At 45.6% G+C, this 16,927-nt stretch overlaps 1 protein-coding gene across 14 annotated transcripts in view; it reads left to right on the top strand.

Annotated features, from left to right (window-relative positions):
* Positions 1-16,927, top strand: part of Grip1 (glutamate receptor interacting protein 1) — a 625,790-nt gene that overhangs the window by 571,590 nt on the left and 37,273 nt on the right. For all 14 annotated transcript variants that reach the window (XM_075954111.1, XM_075954113.1, XM_075954108.1 and 11 more), the window contains 4 exons: positions 3,075-3,219; positions 6,176-6,315; positions 6,488-6,682; positions 16,069-16,225. In XM_075954111.1, coding sequence (XP_075810226.1) covers positions 3,075-3,219; positions 6,176-6,315; positions 6,488-6,682; positions 16,069-16,225 — 637 coding nt within the window. The remainder of the gene's footprint in view (positions 1-3,074; positions 3,220-6,175; positions 6,316-6,487; positions 6,683-16,068; positions 16,226-16,927) is intronic.

The raw sequence follows: 16,927 nt of genomic DNA, 5'->3' as shown, positions 1-16,927 counted from the left end.
CTCAGTTGTAATCTGCTAAGGAGCTGGAGAACTGATAAGAAGGCTTCGCCTAAGATTGCAATGTAGTCAGGGTTGTGTTTTGAAAATGTTCCAGGAAGGAAAGACCAAGCCTCATGAGCAGACAACGCTAGTGGGAATGGACTTGGAAGGACAGCAAAGGCCAGGTCCCAAGCAGGAAAGCCATTTAGAAGAAAACCTTACTGTAAAAAACTAGGGAGAGCCAAGCCGGGCCCCCACAAGGGCAAGTATCTTATAGCTGCACGGGCCATGTGGATTAGGTAGGACCACGGAGGGCAGCTGCTGCCACCAATGGAAAGAAGGAGGCAGGCTATTCAAACACCTATTTACCTGCGGCATATATGGGGATTTCTAGGAGGGTTATTTTCTATTTAACCTTGTTAGTAAAATCAGGTGCAAAGACAGTGTTTAAACTATGAAATCTCAAGTCCATACAGAAAACAGAGAACACAGTGTAGTGACTCCCGGGACAGCCATGGCTAGCTGGTTCCCTGTCCAGTTTCTCCGCCCACTGAACTATTGGGAAGCAGCCCCACGTATCCTATCCTGTAAACAACAATGGTATCCCTAAAGGAAGGTCCCTGGAAATAAAACCCAGTCAAAATAACTAGCAGGGGCCTTAATATCATGGTGTATCTCAGCAGTGTTCATGATTCCCAGGAATATGGTTTGTCAGTATGTACATGTATATAAACACATGTATATGTATATAATATATGTGTATATATACATAAGTACAGAGAGAGAGAAAGCAAGCAAGTGGGAAAAGAGCAAGAGAGAAACGGGGGTGGAATTGAGTTGTAATTTTTAGACGACTAGTTTGCTTAAATTAGAATCCCCAAAGGTCTACTTTTTTGCCTCACCACTACCCTTTGAAGGATGTGTTTCTAGTAATGCTGCCATTTTCTTGTTTTGCTTCTATGTCCCGTACTGAGTGCCCAGCAGTTGTCTTTAGTGCCTGCCTGGGTGCTAATATAAAATGTCATGTGTAATCTGGCGCGCACCACGGCTACTCTTTACCAATCCACTCCATCCCCAGTGCTATTTGTCATTTTGGGAAACAAGGAGGCACTAACTGGAGAAGGTCTCCCGACTCCTCTCAACAAGCCGGTCTGCCCCTAAGTTCACCTTCTTCTCAGCCAATGTTTGTTCTCATCTAGAATGAAGCTTCACCTATAACGTTCCACAAATCCCTGGTTCTCCAGTGGCTTTTAACTGCATTTCCCCAAATCTTATAGAAAGACAGTGCCTAAATCTGGATGCCCGGTGTTTGTTCTCACGTGCAGATTACATGGAGCACACAGAAGGGTCAAGGTTTGCCCAGCAGCAAACCTCCTAACAGAGGGACCAACAACCGAAAAACCAGATATAAATAATATTAGCTATCATTTAATTATGTCAGGGTTACTAATCAAATGAATTGTTCCAGATTCTATCCAGAATATAATTATTGACACGGCTTGCAACATAAATGTAATCTACTCACTATATCCCTAATTCATTTAGATCAAAGACAGAACTGGCAGGTAACAAAATATTATACTATTAGAAAGTGTAGGTTTCTGGGCTTGAATTAGCTAAACCGGCTCCCCATGCTTCTCCCTGGAGCCCTCAGTAGCTTATGATAACCAGCCTGCTCACCACAACATAAGCTGCAGCCTAGAAGAAACTTGGGGACCGTCATCTCCCAGAGTTCTTAGACCTGATGTGGAGGATCCGGCTTGAACCAGACACCGAGTACTTTTCTGACCTGAGATGTTGATTCTAGCATTGCATCTTATGATTCCCAGCACGCGGAGCTGGGGAGGAGCAGCGTCGGTGAGAAGCGGTGTGGCTGCATTCCAGAACTCTCCGGCTATGACCACGAATAAAGTAAATGCTGACAAGATAGGGCGCGTCTCTGCACACATTGCTCTGCTGACCTTGCCTTTTATGTTCCCCCTAATACTTCACCGTGCACACAGATAATTGAATTGTTAACTCAAGCTTTTCCTTCCCTCCTTGTTTTAGCATTTCATATCGTAAATGAACAGCTGCTTACTGCAGAGGGTGGCTCTGTGAATACCTTACTCTTCTCCCTCTGACTCTAAAGAAATGACGAGTTGGTTCAAGCAGTTACTGGGCCATTTCATTGTATCCTGAGGTGCAGAAATGAAACAGCTCCTTAGTCATTCACGGCTCTTGGGCCAATGGATACAACAAATGTCAGGGACTTCAGACATGAGCAAATAGAAATCTTTTGAATCCTGAGACTTCATAATGCAACCCAAATGGAGCCACCATGTTGGAAGTGGCCTGTGCCAGCTTTCTGACCAATGTCCAGGGAAGAACAGAAATGTCTTCTTTCCTACCACTCTGAAATGGCCCTGGGAACACATGACCATATGGCAGCCTGGCAGATTCCTGCAGTGTATGAATAGTTTGCATAAGTTCTTACTCTCTATAGCAGAGAGAGCATTAGTCGATCCTCTGGACAATGCCCCTGGGTGGGTCAACGGGACTAAGATACTGTCGATGGAATTATACCAAAGATTTTCTAAAATTCTTCCTATTGTCTTCAGGATAACTTCTCTGGGTCCCACCTAAATAAGAATTATCATATGATCCAACCCTGAGCAAAACCAACTTTCGTATTTTGAGCAGTGGTGTGTTTGTAAAGCCTGGAAGCAGCCATTTTTCTGAGTTATTGAGTGGCATTCTCTTCTGTGTTATCTACTCCGCTGTGTGTTTATTCCATGGGCGTTGATCACAAACGGAGCAAAAGGCTGGCCAAGCATTGTGCACAGCAGAAACATAGCATGGAGTTTCTGTGGCCTTCGTTAAGTAGGCCACCCACTGGTTAAATAGTGTTCCCCATCCCCGACACTCAGGACAACGTCATCCCTGAGTTAGAATGTGAAATCCTATTAAGGAAATGCTACCTCCCAAAATAGTTATTTTCTGAGTCATACTGTTGCAGCATGGGAGTTTTGCATTTCCTGCATTACGGAGGAATATATATGCATTATTTTCTGTTTCCAATGAAACCAATTATGACTCCTTGGCATTTATTGCAGATGAGCAAGAAAGTTCCGGAGCAATTATTTATACGGTGGAACTGAAGCGCTATGGGGGACCCCTGGGCATCACAATTTCAGGAACTGAAGAACCGTTTGATCCTATAATCATCTCAAGCCTCACTAAAGGGGGATTAGCTGAAAGGTAAAATTTGAAGGAACTTCCATAATTACCTGTGGCTGAGAGGAGCTTGCTCCCTTACGAAACACTCTTCCTTCTCCTAGCTACTTATCTGTTGACTTTTAAATCTGCAAGGAGGATTGATTTTCAAGCTTGGGAACTCTCAGGCAGAGCTCTGACTTGACATTGAAGGGTATCTTACAGGCGGTGAAGGATGCCATAGGCTTAGCATGGGTATTACTCTCTGAAAAAAGTGTGTTGGGAGACCGCAGTCAGCTGCAGGTAGATTTATACTGTGCCGGTTTGGGGAAGAGGAGACTGAAGCTGAGGGAGGTTAAAAGGCTTGTCCAAATCAATTCTGCAAGCATTTGCTGAGCTTTCTGTTGCCTGGCAGGTATTGAGCTAAGCTTCTATGTATTGGTGGGAGGATAATAAAGACTACAGCTAACAGAGTGGAGTCACCCTTGGAATAGTGTCTGCTTGAAAGGTGTCCATTTGTCCTTTGACGGTGACGCACAGGCCCACCTGCTCTCCGCCCTCCACTGACCATTCTGTCTGAGCCATGCTACTGGGCACACAATAGGCTGTAACTAAATCTGGTTTTTCAGTCACTGAGTTCAACAACGCTCAGGCGCATCATTCAGGCTGGTATTTGATGGCAGGAGTTTGCAAGATGCAGATGTAGCCCTGTGGAGTCTCAGAACTTCAACATCCCTTACTTAGAAATCAGCCCACATGATAGGTCTGTCTGTCAGATGAGGGGGTGGGAGAGCCAGCCTGGGAGAGGGTACCTGAATGTCTGTCAGATGAGGAGTTGGGAGAGCCAGCCTGGGAGAGGGTACCTGAATGTCTGTCAGATGAGGAGTTGGGAGAGCCAGCCTGGGAGAGGGTACCTGAATGTCTGTCAGATGAGGGGTTAGGAGAGCCAGCCTGGGAGAGGGTACCTGAATGTCTGTCAGATGAGGAGTTGGGAGAGCCAGCCTGGGAGAGGGTACCTGAATGTCTGTCAGATAAGGAGTTGGGAGAGCCAGGCTGGGACAGCATCCCCCTAGCTCTGTCTGTCAGATGAGGGGTTGGGAGAGCCAGCCTGGGAGAGGGTACCTGAATGTCTGTCAGATAAGGAGTTGGGAGAGCCAGGCTGGGACAGCATCCCCCTAGCTCTGTCTGTCAGATGAGGGCTTGGGAGAGCCAGCCTGGGAGAGGGTACCTGAACGTCTGTCAGATGAGAGGTTGGGAGAGCCAGCCTGGGACAGGGTGCTCTTCAGGTGTCCCGCCATCCTAGTTATTTCTGTCAGACAACAAAGGAGTCGGGAAAAGTTTCTTTACCCCAGCTCTCACAACTTAACATCTTTCTTGAACTAATACTCTTTATTAAAGAAGAGTTTCCCCCCTCCAGAGGAAAATTCCATAATTCAAACCACACTAGGAGACAGGTTAAGCAACCCCTACTGAGCATCAGACACTGTGTCACCTGCATCACCCAGACTATGGTCCTAGAACAAAACCCCCATCCCCTGCAACTCTCTAAGCGGGCTTAATTCCTTCATTATCTGAATTTGAAGTGACCCAGTGCAGCCAAGGCCTGGCATTCGTACATTAGGCTTGGCTCCTTATCTAAGGGTAAAGATCTTACTGTTACACTGTCCACCATCTACCGTCTTCTCCTGTTCTTTCCGATGCTTCCAGCTCCCAACAGATAAAGTAAACATCATAACTGCACATTCCAGTGTACTCTTTCAGATTGGATGAGGGTGTAAAGAGAAAGGTTAAATATATGGCTATTTGGTGTGTTCGTTAGTAAATTAATGTCTTTTCTGGGGCTAAGATGGATGCCTTGACAGAGCACCTGACTGAGCCAGCATGGAGGCTGAGTTTGCACCCAAAGCATCAGGGGTAGAAGTGGGTACCTATCACCACAGCCCAGTGTCAGCCAGTTTAGCCAAATTGATAAGCTGCAGTTTCAGTGAGAGGCTGTGCTTTAAAAAATAAAAAATCAATATAGATAGATGATAGATAGATAGATAGATAGATAGATAGATAGATAGATAGATAGGCAGAGAGAAAATAGATGATAGATAGATAGATGATAGAAGATAGATAGATAGATAGATAGATAGATAGATAGATGATAGATAGATAGATGATATATAGATAGATGATAGATAGATAGAAGATAGATAGATAGATGATAGATAGATAGATAGATAGATAGATAGATAGATAGATAGATGATAGATAGAAGATAGATAGATAGATAGATAGATAGATAGATAGATAGATGATATATAGATAGATGATAGATAGATAGAAGATAGATAGATGATAGATAGATAGAAGATAGATAGATGATAGAAGATAGATAGATAGATAGATAGATGATAGATAGATAGATAGATAGATAGATAGATAGATAGATAGATAGATAGATAGATAGATATTTCCGAGATTTGTCTACACACAGCAGTCTTGTCCTTGTCTTATGGCGAGGTGAGCACCTCTCTGTAGTAAACACTTTAAAGTTGTAGGGATCAGGGTGTCGCCTGCCGCACACTGCTGCATCTGTTGTTCCGTAGAGCTCATTCCTGGGAACCTGTAAGGCGTTTACCAGATGACTGAGCTTTCTCAGAATTTAAGAAACATCCAAGTCCCATTCTCGAAACTTATTAAGACATGTTTTCTAATTTTATTCAAAATGAAAAAATCATTCCCAACAGATTCCATTACAGCATTTCCCAGGAGGAAGCTAAGTTTGAAGTTTAGAGACCTCCCCAAGGCTTTATTATAATTAACGTGCAGGCTTATTGGGAAGTTAACCCAGGAAGCAGACAGGGATTGCATCTACCTTCCCTGCCCCTGTCTGGTGTGTCTACCTTCCCTGCCCCTGTCTGGTGTGTCTACCTTCCCTGCCCCTGTTGGTGTGTCTACCTTCCCTGCCCCTGTCTGGTGTGTCTACCTTCCCTGCCCCTGTCTGGTGTTGCAGGACTGGAGCAATCCATATTGGAGATCGAATCCTAGCCATCAACAGCAGCAGCTTGAAGGGGAAGCCTCTGAGTGAAGCCATCCACTTGCTCCAGATGGCAGGAGAGACTGTCACCCTGAAAATCAAGAAACAGACAGATGGTGAGTGAGACAAGAAGTCCCAATTAAGGATTTCCAGTGTGTTTCCTTTCCTAAAAGAATGTGCTTACTGTCTGTATGTGTTTCTAGGGAAATAACTCGCTAGCTAGAGTATTCGAGGAGCTTTTCATTTGAATTTACACTGAGACATACCCCCCTTTCCCTGTCTGTAAAGCCCAACCAGCATCAAGTCCCAAGAAGTTCCCCATCCCCAGCCACTCGAGTGACCTGGGAGATGGTGAAGAGGACTCCTCCACGATACAGAAGCCTGGCAAGCTCTCTGACGTGTACCCTTCCACGGTGCCCAGCGTGGACAGTGCTGTGGATTCCTGGGATGGGTCTGGAATCGATGCCAGCTATGGGAGTCAAGGTATGGAAGAGTCATCTCTGTTGCATGTGCAGAATGCCTTTTGGTGACCCATATCTGCTTCAGTTGTGCCCACTCTGAACAACCTGAGCACTTCCGCCTGCTAACCTGGAATTCTCTGCTTGGAAGACATGGCATTGATCATCCATAGATAGGCTCCTGAGGGTTAAGTGGTCCACGCAAAAAGCTTAGGTGGATATGAAGCAGACCAACGGTAGGGCTCATGGAGACAGGTCCAGACACCCCCCCCCCCCCCCGCTGTGTTGTAGATTTAGCAAGCATTTCACAAAGATGGGCAGGAGGATCTGTTAACAAGAAGGTTAGCAAGTGACCCCATTGATTCTTAGACGTGCTTGGCTTGAACAAAAGTCCAGTTTTCCTTACTGCTCATTGTCAGGGTGATGTGGCTGTGACATGGGAAGGTGTGTCACGGATGTGTCGCCACAGATATCCTGCTGACACCCTGACACAAACAGCTTGGAGATCGGGTTTGAGTGTGTATCCAGCTACCTCTCTTCTCGGGTCTCCTATTTCCTTTTGCTCAGCCTACCTTGGTCGTGTCGTTCTCTGTCAAGTCATAAATAGGTGGGGAAAATTGAAATGGCCTATTTTTTGCTATACATAGTCACAATATTGGAATTTGGTGGAGAAAATAGGTCAAACATCTCAAGTAAAGTTAAAATCAATTAGTGTGTGTGTATGTGTGTGTGTGTATATATGTGTGTGTGTGTATGTGTGTGTGTCTGTGTGTATGTGTGTGTATGTGTGTGTATGTGTGTATATATGTTTGTGTGTATGTGTGTGTATGTGTGTGTGTATGTGTGTATGTATATGTGTGTGTATATATGTGTGTGTGTATGTGTGTGTATGTGTGTGTGTATGTGTGTATGTATATGTGTGTGTATATATGTGTGTGTGTATGTGTGTGTGTATGTGTGTGTGTGTGGTAGTTTGTGTGTTGTGTGTATGTGTGTGTATGTGTGTGTATGTGTGTGTGTATATATGTGTGTGTGTATGTGTGTGTATGTGTGTGTATGTGTGTGTGTCTGTGTGTGTATATGTGTGTGTGTGTATGTGTATGTGTGTGTATGTGTGTGTGTATGTGTGTGTATGTGTGTGTGTATGTGTGTGTGTCTGTGTTTGTGTATGTGTGTATGTGTGTGTATGTGTGTGTATGTGTGTGTATGTGTATGTGTGTGTATGTGTGTGTATGTGTGTGTGTATGTGTGTGTGTATGTGTATGTGTGTGTGTATGTGTGTGTATGTATGTGTGTATGTGTATGTGTGTGTATGTATGTGTATGTGTGTGTATGTGTGTGTGTGTATGTGTGTGTGTCTGTGTGTGTATGTGTGTATGTGTGTGTGTATGTGTGTGTATGTGTGTGTATGTGTGTGTGTATGTGTATGTGTGTGTGTATGTGTGTGTGTATGTGTGTGTATGTGTGTGTATGTGTGTGTGTATGTGTGTGTGTGTATGTGTGTGTGTATGTGTGTGTATGTATGTGTGTGTGTCTGTGTGTGTATATGTGTGTATGTGTGTGTATGTGTGTGTGTGTCTGTGTGTGTGTATATGTGTGTATGTGTGTGTGTATGTGTGTGTGTATGTGTGTGTATGTGTGTGTGTATGTGTGTGTGTATGTGTGTGTATGTGTGTGTGTATGTGTGTATGTGTGTGTATGTGTGTGTGTATGTGTGTGTATGTGTGTATGTGTGTGTGTATATGTGTGTATGTGTGTGTGTATGTGTGTGTATGTGTGTGTGTGTGTAATGAGTAGGAGAAGAGAGGTGTCCCATCTCTCTGGAGAGTGACAAGCAGTCATGAACCTCTTGATGTAAGTGCTAGGAACCAAACTCTGGTCTTCTGGCCATCTCTCCAGCCCCATCACAAATAAATTTAACCCTTCTTTTATCTGGCAATTCTTCCGAGTCATACTACATTGTGACTGGTTGGCCTTGTCACCCAATGGCACATTTGCAATGCCTGAAAATTCCTGGGACATAAGAAGATGCCAGATAAAAGACCCTAGTCAAGTTGTATCACAGTCAATGGAGTTTATTTATTAGTGGGTATGTTGATTTACTCTTTACTATTGTGGAAACATTTTTACATACATTCTGTGAGAAAAATTGATATTGATAGCAATGAGTTGTGCCCTATAAGGAGACACATACAAACTCAGCTATTTCAGCCTTTTGCACCCGAGCGCCAGGAATGACTGGCATATGAAATACGTGGTCTCTCCTTCCTTAGTAAAAAGATGAAAAACTACTACTTTACGAAACGTTTCAAAAATTTGAATGGTAGTCATAATATCACATTTAACACTGATACATTAGAATCTTTATAAAGCTAGAGAAGTTAAGAGGGAAGCGGAGATCGTGATGATGGGCGGAGTTAAGATCATTTGAGAATGTAGCAATGCCTTGTATCAGTCGAATGCCTGCGTTCGCTAACCATGTTCACATGACGGTTCGCAGGCAGTCCCCATAAGGAAATGGTAAGTTGAAGGTCACTGTCAGTCATGAGTTCCAGTGTGAGGGGAAGATGCAGAAGCCATCTAGTTCAGCTAGTCTGACATCCGGCGTGGTCCAACACTGCTGACCGGGCATGCCGTGTGTCCTGGAGCACCGAGCTGACAAGCTCTCTCTGCTCTCCCTCTCTCCAGCAGCTCTGACAGCTCAGAAGTCCTGACTGTGTAGAGCGGAAATCTGCTCTGCCCTTGGTTTCTGTCAATTCTTCCTAGTCACACCCTCAAGGTGATTCAGAACCAACTCCAGCCCCTTCCCCTTGGCAGGTCTTTCGGTTGCTGGATGATGTTATCACTTCTTCCAAGTCTTTCCTTCTTCAAAAAAAATAGCCCAGTGCCTTTAATGGCTCCCCCACATAACCTATTTTTGAGCCTCCTTTTTTGGCTCATGGCCTCTCTTCTCACTATCCTCAACTTTAACTCTGTGCTTACTCCAGCACAGCACTCGGAAACCAGACCTTGTATGAGTGGCAGCTCAGAGCACAGCAAGCCTACCCTGTCCTCATGAGCAGCAGAGCCTGCCAGGCCCACCCACCGCAGCTTGGAGGTTAGGACCGCTCATTGTAGCCATTCAGTTTGAACTTGCTCAGAGTCTGGGTTTCTTAAGACAACATGTGAAAACCAGGTAGATTTAGCTTTTGACTGGTTTTTGGTTTTGTTTGTTTGGTTGATTGGTTTTGTTTTTTTTGAGACAGGGTTTCTCTGTAACAGCCCTGGCTGTCTAAGAACTTGTTTTTGTAGAACAGGCTGGTTGTGAGCTCACAGAGATCCACCTGCCTCTGCCTCCCAAGTACAGTGACTATTAAAGGCATGCACCACCACTGTCCAGCTAGCTTTTGATTGTTTATAATTGACTTTTTATAAGCAAAGCATAATATGCACTTATTTTTCTCTTCCTCATTAGCGTGCTCTAAGCTAGTCTTTCCTACTTGTCTCTCTAGCCCTGCGGTTCTCAACGTGTGGGTCCTGACCCCTTTGCGGGGAGGTCGCATATCAGATATCCTGCATAACATTTATGTTACGATTCATAACAGTAGCAAAGTTACAGTTATGAAGCAGCAACAAGATAATGTTATGAAGAACTATGTTAAAGGGTGGCAGCATTGGGAGGTTGAGAGCCACTGCACTCAGCAGATTCCATTCTGATCCAGAAAGACCTCACGCATTCTCTGTAGCTGTCCCAGATTTGCCGAACCCCATGATGCAAAGCAATGGGTGGCTTGAGTCAACACGTTCTTCACTGTGCCCAGCCACTCCAAAAAAGTGTCCCACTTCCTCATTCAACAGAGAGTTTAAGGCTCAGCTTAAATGATCCAACGCTAGAAGCCCCAGGAGTTCACAAGTAAACAGATGACTACCAACAACGACAGGACGGAGTGACGAAACAATGGGGGAGACGCAAGGGATGTAGAGTAAAGGGCTGCAGTGGGACCCTCTTGATGTTGCTGAGTGCTTCCAGGATACGAGCTTCTCCCAGCCATCTGTGCGGTGACTTCTCCTCTCCCCTTCTCTGATGCCCCAAGCCAGTCTCCTTCATCAGGATCTGGGTCTTTGGGCCCTTAGGGTCTCAATTATTCCTTCTCCTAACTGAGGAAACCCTAATGGTTGTTCTGGGATGTGGCTAAAGTCACTCTAAAAGGAGACAGTAAATGGTCCCCTCCTGAACTCTCGTCTCTCAAATCATATTCTGTCTGATTGCTTGAAGTCACTTTTACCATTTGTATTTTCCCTAGAAAAAGAGTCTTTTTAGATACAAGTTTAAGTACATTTGCATATAATTAAGTCATCTCTTGATTAATTCTTTTGTTTTCTCAGTTTCTAAACACATCCCTAAAATACATTCCTTAATATATTTGTGTTACTAATGTTTCCATGATTAGATTATTAGCGTCGTGCTTAATTTTTTCCCCAGAAATTGTCCGTTGTGTTTATTATTCCCACTCTGGGTCTTTTCTGAAGATGTAGTTCAGGGACGCAAACTCGTGTGCGGAGAGCGCAGGCTCGCCCCGCCTCCTGTGTTGCCATCTCGGATGCTCTTCCCTTTTCCTCAGGCCTCTGCATGCTCACATATGGCTTCCACCAACTCGCACAGTTTCCACCGAGTTCTGGTGTTTCTACTTCGCTCTCTAGTTTTATAGAAGATGGCTTTGATGTATATTTAAAAAAAATTTTTTTGATATTCTATTTAGTCACCTTCAGCATTTGCTCCACGACAGGCTTTTTCTGTTACAATTTGTTTTTCTTCCTCTCTCCCTCCCTCCCTCCCTTCCTCCCTCTTCTCCTCCCTCTTTTCTTTCTTCCCCTCCTCCCGCTCTTTTTTTTTGGGGGGGTCTGTTTTTTGGAGACAGGGCTTTTCTGTACAACAGTCTAGTGATCCTAGACCTAGCTTTATAGACCAGGCTAACCTCAAACTCATTGTGATCCACTTGCCTCTGCCACCCAGTTACTGGGAATTAAAGGCAGGTTCCGCCACCACCCAGCGCCCCCCCCCCCATTTTTTTGCTAATAAACTTTGCATACAGCTTGTGCCCGCCCCTTTATCACCCACCACCGCACTGAGTGGATCTACCCTGAGCTGGACATTTGCTAGAGACGCTGAGCAAGCCCCATGCGCCCACTGTGTTCTAGGCTAGCCACCTCCAAGGGTTCCACGGTGGAGACAGGGTGAGGGCTTCACGGCCAGAGGCAAGCAGAAGCTGTAGCACTCACACAAGAACTGCTGCTCACCTGTCTCAGCGCTCTCCCAGTCCACCTGGTGATAGACAGGGCCCAGGGTCTGTGCTGCTACCAGCCGGTTCAGTGCATCCTAAGGCTCTAAGCCGGCCATTGCTGCCTCTTCTGTCATGGCCTCTGTTTTGGCTGAGTGGACCTCTGCAAGTCTCTGGCCAGAGACTTCTCTCAGCCCCATACCACCGCACACACCACCATTGCCACACACACCACTGCATACACACACACATACCGCATACACCAACATACACATACACACACACACACACCACAACACAACACAACACACACCACATATACCACACATACACCACACACACATACACACACACCACACACACATTATCATCACACACACACACACCACCATTGCCACACATACCACTGCACACACACACACATACCGCATACACCAACACACACACACACCACAATACAACACACACCACACATACCACACACACACACACACATACACATACACACACAGATGTCAGACATCTGAGAGTCAAAAGAGCTTTCCTTCGTCTGCCATTTTTCAAGCAGTGTTCATCCAGACACGTGAAATATTCATTGGCAAGAACAATTACAAATAGCCGCTCAAGCATATGATTTGATTTTCTTGTTCTTAACAAAACTGGGTCTTTGAAAATGAAATCTGGCCAAGATTGTCTGGCTTGCCTTCTTCTGCTAAAATTGGTTTCCAAAACTACAAGGAACAGCAAGACTTACAGCCCCCAAATTATAGACTCAGGGAGTAAATTCCCCAAGAGCATTTCAAACTTTCTGTGCAGGAGCCAGCGTGGTTTAGTGTCCTTTCCCCCATGAAGAGCTGCTGGGAACCGAAGGGCATGGATGGGAAACACTCAGAAAAGCCACCGTGACTGAGTTGGCGTGTCGGGACTTTACAAATATCTCAGATTTATTATCCCTAAAAATGAAAACCACCACGCCAATGCGATTTAGAAGCACCTACATTTGTGAAGCTTTCTCTTCCATTCTGCAAATAAATAAAATGAAACTTGGTGCTCAGCAGAAAGAACCAAAACTGCATTTTAAGCCCTCATTACGACGCAAAGTATAAACCTCGCTATTAAAACCAGGATGCAGACGAAATAAAGAGGGAGGGATAAAGTTCTGAAGGCAGTGATTACTTACAGCATAGATTTTTACAATTTATTTGATCAAAGTTTCACTTAAAATGCCATTTACAGAAGCTGGGCGATGCTTTGGCAGCTGAAGTGTCTTCCGCATAGGGAACTGAGATGGGCTCTCCAGACCTACATTAAAACAAGCAAAGCAGTCAGGGGCATCATCGCACTGGAGAGGAAGGGAAGGCAGTGGTTTTAAGGCTTCTAATCCAGCCAGATGCCAGCCAGCAAGCTCCAGGTTTGGTGAGAAATCATGCCTTAAAAGACAGAGGTGGAGAGCCTTTGGGGAAGATATCAAACATAACTTTCTGGCACACACAAAAGTGCACATGCATGTGCATTCTCACACACACACTCACCAATACACAAACACACACTCATGCAAATGTAGTTTCCCACATCCTAAATGCATTTTAATTGCATTTACTGGCACTGCCATTCAATAAAAACAATATTTAATTATCTTTTACAGTTTACTTTTCATTTGCAACAGCTTCAGTTTGTTCCCGGGGTAGAGGATCATTCCTCGGGATTTGTTACCTTCCCACATCTGAGAAGCAGCTGGCTGTCACTCACCTAATTCCCCCCTTTAAGTCGTAGTATTGACATCCTCCTAAGGCAGTTAGGGGTTGCATTCAGCGACCCATACGTGAGAACCAACATGTTTGCATCTCACCAAGGTGCAGATTTATTGTCTCACAGTGTAACCCAGAGCCGGGCGAAGGCACGCAGTGCCTTAGCGGCATCAGGGCCCACGCATCTTACTGCTCCTACCGGTTAGCATCTCTGGTGTCACCCATCACTGCTGGCATTGTTACAGAGCCTCCGTCAAGTCTGGAGCACCACGCCTACGCTCTCACCTCACTCTTTCTTTGAGCGTCTAATCTCATAGTCTTGTCAGTGTTGTTCAGAAAAGCCAAATATAGTCATAGTCATAGACTCTCTCTCTCAAAAAAAAAAGGCTCAAATACCCCCAAATACCCTCTTTCTGGTTCTCTGATGTCACAAACTAAAGCCAAAGGCCTTGAAATTCCAATATAGAATACTTTGCAACTGGGCCTTTCTAGGGTGCGCTTTACTCTATTACATCCCAAATTCTTCATTATTCTCTAAGTAAAATTTGGTCCCTAGTATAATAAATATCCTGAAACCTATTAGTATTTGCATATGTTAATCCATCCTGTTCTTTATCAACCCAAAAAGTGTTGTGAAGTAAATGTTGGAGTTAACTCTAAAGTGTGTGTGTGTGTGTGTGTGTGTGTGTGTGTGTGTGTACGGGCATGCTCCTGCAAAGGTGAGTGCACATGCTAAAGAAGCTAAGCCTATCCTGCAGCCAGAACCAGGGTACTTTTTCCAAGTCCTAACAGTGACGTGATTTCAGTTTTAAAGACGTAGGCATATCAAAACTGGCATATATAAAACTGTGGTGCTTTGGGATCTATGCTCCTAAATACTTAGCACTTTTATCCTCGGGGTCATTTCCTGGTTCAAATAGTTACCAGTGCTCCAGCTGTTTGGCTTGCATTTCCAACATCTGGAACAAGAGCTGTAAGGATTCTTCTGAGAAGTCTCCTGGCCATGGGAATGGTCAGGGCATCTCACAGACTATATCCAGCTTACCACACAGCCCAGTGGCAGTGGGAGAGGGTGAACAGAGACAGCAATGGGCCAAGAGATTGTCCCAACCGGGCTAATCAGGTGACTTACCTCCCCCCTGAAGGGAGGAACACAGGTCGTTAGTAAGAGAGACCAGAGTATCTTCTTAGGTGGAGAGAATGCACTGATGGCTTTCGGGGTAAGAGCAGCCCTTACTATGACTATGTCTTCACCGTTACTCTTTCCAGCTTCCCAGCCCCTAGACCTAACCAGTACTGGCATGCTAACTCAGCGGTCTCATTTGGCCATCTTTTGACCCCTTTTGTGACCCAAGTTCTAACCCCTAAGTAGTGAAAATAGGGGTCGAGTGCTGTTTGTTACATTGAATTCCTTAAATACAGTAAGACATACATCTGCTAAGCCGTATGTGTGTTTACACAACCTGAGAAAATGGACTAAGAAATGTGATAATTACCATACAGGCTGTGGAGTCAGCCCTATGCATATGCCCTTCCTTTCTCAGGTGAACCCCAACAAGTATACCGAAAAGCTATAGACTCCACCACATACGTGAAGATGCTCTCTAAATGTTTTCCTCAACAGGATTGCAAAAGATATCATTTCTCTTGTTATAAATACCCTTGTTCCCTAATCCCCCATCAGGCTCATCAGACTTAACCCCTCCCCCAACCGGGAAGCACAATCTTTGTTTTGCTATTCAGATAAACACGCTAACATTCAAGCTTCCTCTCCCTAATATCGTCCTTACTTCTGACTTCAGAGAGAGGCAGATGGCAGGGCAATATGGAGTGATAAATGCCTTCCCCTGAGTGTGCCTGGTTCAACTATGACCCAGCCTCTGGGTGCCCTTTCCTCAGGAGCACAGCTTTTCCACCCTGGCCCTGGATTTGGCGGCATGCGCTATGCTCCTGAGACTCCAGGCCAAGCTCCCTCAAGGGTTTAACGTGAGTGAGAAATGAGTCTTGTCACTGACACATGGTGGGACGGCTGTGAATGGAGAAGTGAGAAACGAGAATCTGTTGGTCCAGAGCTCTGAGCTGTGTCAGCCAAGGCAGTGTGAGAAGATGGAGGTGTGCTATGGCCCTGGAGGACCTGAAAACTGGTTCCCCCGAAGCTGTGACTTGAAGCCCCTGAAGGCGTAGATACTACAAAGCCTTCAACTTCATCTTTTAATTGCAGATATTCATAGTACCGTAGCTGTGTGAAGAAAGCTCTCAGAGCACTGAGGCAGGAGGAGTACCACCACAGGCTTGATGCTATTACAGCTGGCACTTACTATCCCACCCTCTTCTGGCCAATGATGTCATAGCTCAACAGATGTGACAGTCCTCACGCCGGCTCTTATGCCTTGCTTCTGTTTCAGGTACCACTTTTCAGACTTCAGGATACAATTTCAACACCTATGATTGGAGGAGTCCAAAACAAAGAGGCAGCCTGTCCCCGGTCCCCAAGCCTCGAAGCCAGACTTATCCAGATGTGGGGCTGAGTAACGAAGACTGGGATCGGTCCACGGCCAGCGGGTAAGGTTGCCCCCTCCACTTACACTGCGGCGCTGTCCGAGGTGACTTCCAGGTCTCAGTGGGAGGAGCTGCGCCTCTCTGCACCCAGTGGACCTTGTGAAGCCACCACTTTAACCATCCACATCAGCCACGTAGGTTTCTAGAACGTGCGCCCGCCTAGAGATAGCCGAGTAGCGCCAGGCCACAGTGCAGTTTCCCGGAGTAGCCGTGGGGTTCGCCAGCTTCTAGGAGCCGTGTACTTATCGTGGCAAGCAGCTCCTTTCCCTTCTCCCACAGGCAGTTTCACAGCCACGTGTAAGAAACACTTGCCATGAGACTTTCATGGAGCCCCAGGCTCACCTGAAACTCCCCTTTGCCACAGACTCCCATCGGTGTCTGCCACCAGTCCCAGACAAAAGAACCATAAAGGGGTGTGTGTGTGTGTGTGTGTGTGTGTGTGTGTGTGTACACTCACACATGTGCCTGTTGCAACCACAGGAACCTATCTACTCAGAGCTCATTACTTAGACTAGATTGACTGCCGGCATCCCCCGGGATCCACCGGTCTCTGCCTCCCCAGGGCTAGGATTGCTAGCAGGTGCTTCCACATAGGTTCTGGGTAGTAGCCTCAGGTGCTTATACTTACAGGGCCAGCCCTTGACTGATTAAGCCATTCCCTCAGCCCAAGTTCTGTCCTTCCTTAATGAAAAAGTATATCTGGGC

The sequence above is a fragment of the Microtus pennsylvanicus genome, chromosome 20, assembly GCF_037038515.1.
Source record: "Microtus pennsylvanicus isolate mMicPen1 chromosome 20, mMicPen1.hap1, whole genome shotgun sequence".
Taxonomy (NCBI): domain Eukaryota; kingdom Metazoa; phylum Chordata; class Mammalia; order Rodentia; family Cricetidae; genus Microtus; species Microtus pennsylvanicus.
This window is presented reverse-complemented; position numbering and strand designations above follow the sequence as displayed.